The sequence below is a fragment of the Coptis chinensis genome, chromosome 5 (genome assembly GCF_015680905.1).
Source record: "Coptis chinensis isolate HL-2020 chromosome 5, ASM1568090v1, whole genome shotgun sequence".
In the NCBI taxonomy this organism is placed as follows: Eukaryota; Viridiplantae; Streptophyta; class Magnoliopsida; order Ranunculales; family Ranunculaceae; genus Coptis; species Coptis chinensis.
The window spans coordinates 81,446,325-81,456,118 of record NC_141460.1 but is presented as its reverse complement, the minus strand read 5'-3'; the positions used below and the strand labels follow the sequence as shown (position 1 = coordinate 81,456,118).

Genomic DNA, 9,794 nt, shown 5'->3' with positions numbered 1-9,794 from the left:
AAATTTTCATTGGAATTTCTAATATTGTGATGAAATTAATGTCTGTGGAATATGGCCTCATGGCCTCACCGTTGTATCCAGAATTTCCACACAACATATATGGATGTTGCATTTGTCACTTTGAATGCAACATTCGTGTTGCATTGAGAATTGCTGTACTAAAAAGTCAGTAGTGCAACATGGATGTCGCACCAACAAGTTCAATGCAACATGGATGCTGTATTGAAAGTCACTGATATATGTCGCCTTTGTGCCATTTGAAAGCACGGTGACTGCTTTACCACATTACATGTTAGAATCCCCCCTTGCCAATTACACAAAACTGATCGAGTCACAGTAGTGGATGGAGATTGAACTCGATCCCCAACTCAACCGTCATGTCCTTAAGCTTTTCCTTTCAACCTCCCAAAGCATTTTGCATAAACCACACGCACTTATATTCCCATAATCCCACTGTTGTTGAGCACATTACACCAAGCATTCAAGACGTTTGCAAACATGGAACGTCAACTTCGCTTATAGACATGTACTTGTTGAGTTGTGGTCCTGCTTAAAATAATAATAATTACCGTCTTCCACATACATCTTTATTTATAGCCATTTCTGTAATGTACGTGTTCTGCATGTAGAAGAAAGAGATGACTCCTATCTTGTTACAGTCTTATATGGTTAAGAACATGCATGCTGAGGAAACGAATGTCTTATTTATTCATTACAACAATCGTGGACTTACTGCTCCGGACAATTAACTTTTTCTTTTCTTTTCACAATTTTCCCTTTTCAGTTATTCACCAGAGGCAGTATAGAAATCTGAATGTCACCAACTTATAAAGAGTGAAGCCCCACCTACATTGAATCAAGCTGCTAGGTATGCTGATCAGTGACGTGCCTCAATTTTAACGTGGACAACTTCAAGCTGCTGAATTATGTAGTTTCGGTACTTTCCTGTACTACTGCTGTTAGAATCTGCTGTGTGAACTTTGATATTTTATTATCAATTTTTCATTCAAATTTAGGACATTGTGACTAAATTAAAGTCTGTATGGCCTCATATTTTGTTTCCTACCAAAGTGTTAAATAAGTAAATATAAAGTTCTGCTCCAGATTTTGGATGCATCAGAAATATGGATGTTGCCTTTCAATGCAATATCCATGTTGCTCTTGGTAATCATTGTACTAGAAAGTGGATACAAAGATGAAACAGACTACTATACTACAGTACTACCGCATAATAGAGATTGAACTCCCTAACGCATCTGTCATATATGTTGTCCTTGGGCTTTGGCTTTCAATCTCTCAAAGCCTTTCGCGTTAATCATAGTTACATTTCCATTGCGGTTAGCACCAGTAATTCATGATGTTTGCAAAACTTGAAACATCAACTTGCTTTTAGACACTTGAGGAGTCGTGGTCCTGGTTTATCAATACCAGCAAACAACCTTTGAGAAATTTAACTGTCAAATAGTCAGACCTGGACAAAGAAACATGTTAAGTTAGACAGCTTTGAGAGGGAAGTGGACATCGATAGCTTATCTAACTTGTGGTCAATTCAATACGGATTCTTAAATTTTTTGTTGGACCAGAGTTAAATGTTTTGCTTGTTGTTTTGTTTTTTTAATTTTATTGTTGAACCACAATGCAATGTCCTAACAAGCATTCTGCACTTCATTGAACTACATATCACATTGTAATGTTGCTACATCTGATTCTTCAGAATGAAGTTTTACAATCACTCTTGCAATGCTTAATCGGAATTTACCCTTTGGAGCACAAAAACAATGGTAATGCTATCTACTTTGGAATGACACATGTTCTTGGAAATCGTTGATGCTCTTTTCCTCTTGGTAATTTGGTATCCATTATGATTTGTTAATTGCAGCCTGAATTTGTTCCAGAGTTCGTCCTTTTGTTTCAGGTACTAAAATAGCGATGAATACTATTGCCAGGGCATTAACTACAGCGTAAATGATGAAGGTACCTGAAGACCGCAAAATTGATTGTAAGTCCAGTTAATCTTGTAGTTAACTGACATTGAAATAATCACAAGTCATAACAATATCTTTCAAACTAACTGTAGTTTCTAGTAAAAATTTATTTTGCTACAACATATCTAAGCTCAGATACTACTAGCTATCTTTAGTTATTTAATTTTCACTAAAATTTCTTTTAAATATAAAAGGGTGTCAGTGTTAGTGCAAGAACGATGCTTGTTAGCTTTTTTCTATGTTATTAACTGAATAAATTCACACTGATACATACTGATTTTTAGATGAAGAGAGGATATAGGATATAAACTCATTACCATAAGAACTCCAGCTCATGAGATAGTTGAAAGTAAAGGAACAGAGCCATGATCCAAACCAGTTGACTAATGTTGCTAGACTTCCAGCAGCTCCCTTAACATTTATTGGGAATATCTGGAACAATTAACAGTAGAGGTCATAGATCTGGTTGAACATTACATTGGTAGAGATCTGATATATGAGAACAACATGTTATAAAAAATTATAGTTACCTCAGACATTACAACCCAAGGAACTGCTCCCATTCCTATTGAGAATGAACCTATGTAGACCTGATGAGTTCAGAGAAGGTTTTGAGTGTACTATTAAGTTGACTAGTGGAAACGAGCTTATCTAGAAATAGTATAGTTCGATTACCAGTATGCCAGTCACGGCAAGAGCAGGGACTGCTTCAAGTGATAACTCATGGCTCTGTTGCACATAATTAAGATGCATTATATTAGGGATCTCAAAGGCAAAAAATTTAAAAACATAAATAACTTTAGCACCAGCACCTTCAAATAGAATGAAAGAGCAGCTATCAAACAGCCAACGACCAACCCTGTTCCAGAAGTCTACAAGTGCAAAACATCAGGCCTTATATTCATCAAAGAGTGATATTTTAAAGTTCTGAGCTAGAGGCTATTACTACCACGTACCAAAAGAAGGACTCGTCTTCCAGCTCTATCGATTAAACTTGCACCAATTGCAGTTACTACGACCTGTAAAGCAGTATTATAATGCATTAGCAACTTTGAAGATAAAGAATGATAATGGATATTTCAAGGAAGAGTAAAAGTACCTGAAGACAGGCATAGGTTATCGCTCCAATATTTGAAGGAAACCCTGTGAAAAGGAATAAGCATGTACAGTAAACTATTTCAAATAAAACTCAGGTGCTTGGTAAGTTGGTTATCTTAATAATAAAACTTAAAGCAATTGTTTGGAAAACATGTCTACTGGTTTTAGCCTCTAGCGATGGAATTTATAAAGGATTGATAAAACCGTGCAGTAATGGGCATTATGTCTGAATATCTGCTTTGAAATTACTGGAACAGGTCAGCAGCAAAACAGGGGTTTTCAAAACAGGTTTGATTATTCTCATGAAGTAAGGGATCTACTAATAACAAAGTTCAGGAGGTATATAACTATATACTTACCTGCAGAAGCAAAAATTTCGCTCGTATAGAAACAGATTCCATTTATTCCTCCAAATTGTTGGCAAACCATCAATCCAACTCCAATCTGATCATCAAAGAGTACTTTCAAATTTAAAAACTAAATCATAATAAGAAATGATAATGGAGTATTAGGAATCTGGCTTGCTGTTTTGAAGTCCAAGAGTTCTAGTAATATATAGAATATATAGGAGTGCAAGTCTATTAGAGTCACAATCGGTAAATACAAGTTGTAGACTTGTAGCGAAGTCGATGGAAGCTAAGTAGATTTTTTTAGCTCATTGTCCTGTTTTTACAAAAGTTGCAGATTGTGTTTGGTACCGTCCATGATATAACAGTGAATATACGCTTCTGGTTTAGTATTTCTGTATTTGGCTGATGAATATAAGAGAAACTAATATGCTGCGCTTCATCAGCCAGTCCGGCTATGAAGCACTAAGGAGTAACAGGATATGAAAAAACGACAGCATTGAGGTATTGGGAGCAGACAGGAAGACACACAATTGAAACAAATAAATGTATTCAGAATAGCACATCGACCTCAATGGAGGAACACGTGTCGAATCAAAGAGTTTTGAGAAGGCTTTAGTGTTGATATTGATGGTGATTTACGTACTGTGTAAAACCTCAGCACTTTAAATGATAACAAGTGAAACATACTTTGTCAGACAAGACGGATACTTACCATTACTGAACGCAAGTATCTCCTTTGAAACAAATCCAGCATTCCAGATTTTGGGAGGCGTTCAAGTGTATCTATATAATCCTGCCAATCAACATGTTAGTTAGAACAACTTCAAACTTGTCTTCTAAGATTCTTATATTCTTAAAATAACCCAGTAGAGTTGAGAAGAACTTGGATTTCAGCTGCTTCCACAGTAATATCAGCATCCTTTCCACGGAGCTTCTGTAGTGCCACTTCAAACTCCTTCGAACGTCCAATTTTTGCCTACAAACTCAGTAAATGACATTTTGTCATTCTCATCATTTCCCGTATCTTATAAAATAAAAAATCTCATCCAGACATTTACTTCGTACCAGCCATCTTGGAGATTCTGGAATGAAAAATAGACCAACAAGCAGAATAATGCATGGGATCAATCCTGCAAGCAGACTCCACTATTTAGTATTGCTGCTATATACAGAAACTTTTCAAGATAACTTGTTTCACAAGTATGATGTTAGCTACATTTTGCTATCTCACCAATTAGAGCCAGAGTCCTCCATTGTAGAACCGTCCCTATTATAAATGACAAAGACACTCCTGAGCATATCATGAGCTGTAGAAGAGGTAATAGGCATGTACATGTCATCATATACTTTTTCCTGCCAATAAAGCGTGATTATACATTCATTTATGTAATATAAACCTGATTGAGCGTCGTCAGGCCTCCTCGAAGATTTTTAGGTGCTATTTCAGCAATGAACACAGGTACCTGTTTATGTTGAAGAGTTTTTGAGTGATCTGGAGATATGTAAGTATCACAAAGTTTTGAGGTTGGTGGTGTTGCTCAATCAGTTCATTCTTTTCTAATGTTACTTGAAGCAGTTACATTGGGCGAATAATAAATTTGAACTGAACCAATCAATTGAAAAAAATATAGAGCTTACCACATAAGAAAAGACTCCCATTCCGTATCCGGTAGCAAGTCTTCCAATGTCGAGTGCTAGGGTTCCCTTTGTAAGAGTAAGAACATGGAGATATGTCAGGACATATGTGAGGAGATGACAGAACTTGCTTAAAAGTAAATGCAGATATCGAGTTACAAGCTTGCCAAATGACCTTCCTTTTTAAATGCTAATATCAGGGTTTGCAAATTGAGAGAGGTGTTGACATATATGAGCCTCTAATATATTAATAGAATTCACCCTTCACATAAGTTTGAAATTGTTCGAGCTTATAGAGAAATTGGCAATTTAACATGGTATCAGAGTCACTGGTTTTTGAGAGGTCTCGGATTCAACTCCTACCAGGTGAAGATGTCCAGTCCTTCTACAGATTTTTCCATTTTCAAGGCTATCTTAGTGGCTACAGGAAATGATCACCATGGTGTGATTCCTAATGGGTCTCTCTGCCAAGATACAAAACAATCCTGGAAACATCTTTATACCATTGAGTTTTTATTTTCTTTTTTGAATAGATTTTTGCACTCCGTGCTGATGACAAAAGATGTATAGGCATATATGTTCGAGGAATTACTAACAGCTTGTAACCTCCCCTATGACCTGTGCTACGTCTATCTAAATGACTCCAAACTACACGTTCTTTGCTTTCGTGATGCTTAACTATACAACAGCCAACTTAAGAGTTGAGACACCACACTTGAAGAAACAATAAAGAATCTGCCAAAGGTACTCCACCCAGATTGGTCACTTCACCCTGCACTACTTTCACTTTTCCTTCAGTCTCATCCAGTGCAATCTGAGCCATAATCAGATGACTATGGGATGCATCCAAAGCTGCCACAGCTGCCTTAGCTGCCTCCACAGCTGCATCCCGAGCTGCTTCAGCTGCATCAAGTTCTGCATGGAGTGAATGCACATATGCATCATACTGGGCCTTCACTCTAATCAGAGGAGCACTCAATTCAACCAGCCAACATTGAACTTCACATTTTCAGCAGACACCAAAGACTGCTCCCATTTCTTCCAACAATGATCAGACACCCTAGTACCCTACCTCTTGACAGGATGATCTCCACCACTGTCTGCATCAACCTCTTCACCTAGCTAGCCTTCACAACTCAGTCTCCCAAAAAAGAATCAGAAACCAATGATCCGATCCATGTATCTCAGAAAGCTGGTTGTATAGTGCAAGATTCTTTTGGACAAAGAAAAAACCATCAATTTCAACCTTCTCCTTGTCAGTTGAGGCTATGGATTACAGGATCAAATGTAGTTGAATGGGACAGCAGACCGGTTACACATTCCACTGTGCCAAAGGCAGAAGTGCTTTGACAGGTACTCCATTCTCCTCAATCTTCTGTTTATCAGCACTAGTCCCAGCAACATTCCCACTTTCCTCTCGCTTAATAGAATCCATGGCTTGCTCACCACCAATAACTTCAGTACTTACTCATCCTTTATTAGGAGGCAACACACTCACATCCTTAAATATAATATCAATTGCAAAATAAAATGGAAGACAACAGCAAACGGCAAGCCCGGCAACAGCAGAAGAAACGACAAAGAAGACGCCATATGCCAGACGAACAATACAAAGCCAGTAAAGTTGAGGTGATCCATGAGTTAAGTCTGGGCTGCCAGCGTGCCCAGTACAATCCAATTATCCACCTACTGAGCAACAACATCGTGTTTTGCAGATGCCAGATGTTTGGCAACACTTCTTGTTTGCTCCACAGCCTGTTGAAACCCACGGAGATAATCACCACAGGCGTCGCTCATATCTTCCTGGTTACAAGTCATGCTACTACCATTTTCTTCCCGTGGGTGGGTCACTCGTAAATAGATGAAAAACGAAATGGAAAGCAGACACGAAGGTCCACGACATCAAAGGAACAGAAAAGACTTTTTCCCCACTTCTGATCATAGATATCTTCAAACCTAGAACTGCCAGCATCACAAACCCCATATTCCAAACTATATCCAGAAACTGAAATCGCTTCAGCTTCACCAATTGTCTTTTTTTTTCTCTCTTCCCATGGCTGCACTTCTTTTTTCACTACTCTTTTCCTCGCCAAGATACATGATGGTTCCGTTATCATCAAAATGCTACTCACACTAACAGCAAACCAGATAATGGCGTTCATAATCAGATGCCCCCCTCTTCTAATCTAAGGCCTAATCCTTAAACTCAAATATTTAGGTAACCGACTCCAAAAACTAATATAATGTTAAACATAATATAGCATTATTTTGTAATGTACTAAAGAAGTCATTAAAGAAGAAGTTCAGCTAACCTTTGCAAAGTATATGGAAAGCCATCCTGCAACGCAAAAGTAAATGCCGTTCTCAATGCCTGCTTCCATTCCAACAAAAACAAAGGAATAATTATCTCATAAACACAAAATTTCCATCTACGCTAGTGATGAGGAACTTGAATACATTAGATCTATTTTTTTTCTTACCCCTTTCCGACCAACGAAATCAGCTATAGGTCCGCTTGTGATTGCACCAATCATTGCACCAATTGGCAATAGGGAACCAAACACTGAATACTGCAAAACAAGAAAACATAAATAAATTGAGAAAAGTTTAATGCGTTTTATAACATGTGCTTTCACCAAAAAAAATTCTGGTGCTGTCATTCCTAAATCATCATAAGTATTGCCTTATTACCACTCTGGGGTCAGAAACAGGAATCCTATTTCTTGGTTTTAACTAATGCTATTTCCCTGTTAAGGCATATGCTCGTTTGCAATTTCCCATTATACATGGTTAGATTATATCCATTCTGTTTAATCCTTATAACCATTTATTGTATTCAATCTACACCAAGTTCGCCTAATTTCAGCTGAGTAGTGACTCTAGACCAGGACTTATTGTAGTCCATATTTCACTTTAATTAATATGATCGACAAATTCTGTCCTCCATTTCGAAGTCTGACTAAACCAGATTATTCCCACTAGAAACTTTCGCTTGTTCCTTATACTCGGAATTCAGACCTTCGGAGCATATTTTCCATAATCAGATCGAATTCACCTAGTTCTGTTACAATTACAAAACTAGGCCAGTGCTACCACATATTTAATAAAGACACAAAAAAGATATCTGAATTCCATTACCACAATCAGTAGTCATAAAAACTTTACATTATCAAGTGAAAGATACTGACCTCTCCTAAAGAAAGATTGAGATCACCCCTGATTGCAGCTTGAGTAGGCGACGAATAACCAGCCTACAAAACTTATGAAACTCAGCTCACAGAAAAACAATATAACAACAACAGATGCAAACTTATAACTGAGACTGATAACATACACAGGATCCAAATGCAAAAGACCCCCACACAACAACAAAAGTACTCAAGTAAACCATCCAGTCACTTCCTTTACTTTCTTCTTCAATCCCATCTTCTTCATGTGGTTCAATCTTTCTTTCTTGAATAAGTGGTTCTCTTATTTCTGCTTCTAACCTGTTGTCACCTTGTTCAACATCTTTATCGGCAGCCATGACTATGTACTTATTGCTTCGTATGTAAAATTTGCACAAGAAGATATGTGATATGATATATCAGAAATGAATCAAGGACTTCTGCATGCGAAGACAGGAAGAAAGAGATGGCTCATTTTACGTTCTTCCTGTTTTATATTGTTGTGTTTTTGAGAGAAAATAGTACGTGTCACTGTGGAATCATTACAACAGAATGAGCCAACCAGTCATTTGTGCACGTGAGAATAATGGTATTTTACTAATTTTGTCCTTATAAAGTATGAATTCCACATGGATTTCTTTTGAATCTTTGTCCTTTTTATGTAAACACATGTTCATTAGGAATCAGAATCAAATCATATCGTATGTTACTATGTTTTTTCTAAGCAGGACTATGATTTTTCCATATTAATCTAAGAAAAATGATTCAGATAAGACTAAATTTATGTCGTGGAATCTCGAAAAAAATTCGTGTGTATGACTGTATGAGGATATGGATGATATAATTAGCACATGATTTGTTCTAATCACAAGTTTTTTTTTGACGAGTAATCACAAGTTGATGCTTGAAAGATTAGCATGTGCTTAAGATTACGGCATAGATGTCTTGTCATTTATATAGAGTACGTAGTTGATTTTGCCTGGTGTTTCAATTCTTTATTGATGGATTATTATTACATACATGTGCATTATGTTACCTTGGGTGGGATTTGTTTCGTAAAGCCTTAAACCCGGGAGAGATCGAAAAGATGTTGGTGAACAAACTTGACATACATAACAAAGTTGATCTAGTAAATTGTTCACTAATTCAGTAATGTTAGTAAGATTAGCTATATAGCACTAATTCACTGCAGTATAATGCAGCATGCAAGTATTGCCGTCCACAATTTTGCGTCTGTTTCGTCTGGATGATTTATCAAGGTGGTACGGCGGGTAGTAGGAGTGTAGGACCACAACTAACAAGAAGAAAAATCAAAGATGGTCGGACTAATTCGACATTCCAACCAAGTGAAATAGAGATGTGTGGGGTCTGACAGGCCCTCATCCTATGGTTCCAATTCTCTCTTGTTGTTATAACGTGGCTAATCTGATATCTCTTGGGTCGTATTCAAGTATTCAACTTTCTCAAAAAAAAAAAGAAAAAAGAAAAAGGTGACCCCATAAGATCTTCTCTCCTATTTTCACCTTTTACTTTTCCCTCGTCGCTACGTTGCTTTGAAA

General features: G+C 37.2%; 1 protein-coding gene across 1 annotated transcript; it reads right to left on the bottom strand.

The window, feature by feature from the left end:
• Nucleotides 1-1,647: 1,647 nt before the first annotated feature.
• On the bottom strand, nt 1,648-8,784 carry LOC147499266 (sugar transporter ERD6-like 7). Its single transcript, XM_086561097.1, has 18 exons — nt 8,403-8,784; nt 8,257-8,319; nt 7,549-7,638; nt 7,381-7,439; nt 5,072-5,137; nt 4,831-4,896; nt 4,665-4,740; nt 4,499-4,563; nt 4,317-4,409; nt 4,146-4,226; nt 3,443-3,527; nt 3,085-3,128; nt 2,942-3,004; nt 2,798-2,857; nt 2,661-2,714; nt 2,516-2,575; nt 2,303-2,417; nt 1,648-1,978 (listed from the first exon to the last, which is right to left on the bottom strand). The coding sequence occupies exons 5-18, from the start codon at nt 5,090-5,092 to the stop codon at nt 1,860-1,862; spliced, it is 1,002 nt and encodes a 333-aa protein (XP_086417223.1). The 5' UTR covers nt 5,093-5,137; nt 7,381-7,439; nt 7,549-7,638; nt 8,257-8,319; nt 8,403-8,784; the 3' UTR covers nt 1,648-1,859.
• Between the last annotated feature and the right edge of the window lie 1,010 nt (nt 8,785-9,794).

Bases quoted from the DNA above. Each gene is read 5' to 3' on its own strand.
- LOC147499266 (XM_086561097.1), bottom strand. From the start codon at position 5,092: ATGGGAGTCTTTTCTTATGTG. The intron at 4,410-4,498 runs GTACGAAGTAAA...CTGAGTTTGTAG, and splicing joins CAGAATCTCCAAGATGGCTG to GCAAAAATTGGACGTTCGAA. The intron at 2,576-2,660 runs GTAATCGAACTA...TGAACTCATCAG, and splicing joins TTGCCGTGACTGGCATACTG to GTCTACATAGGTTCATTCTC.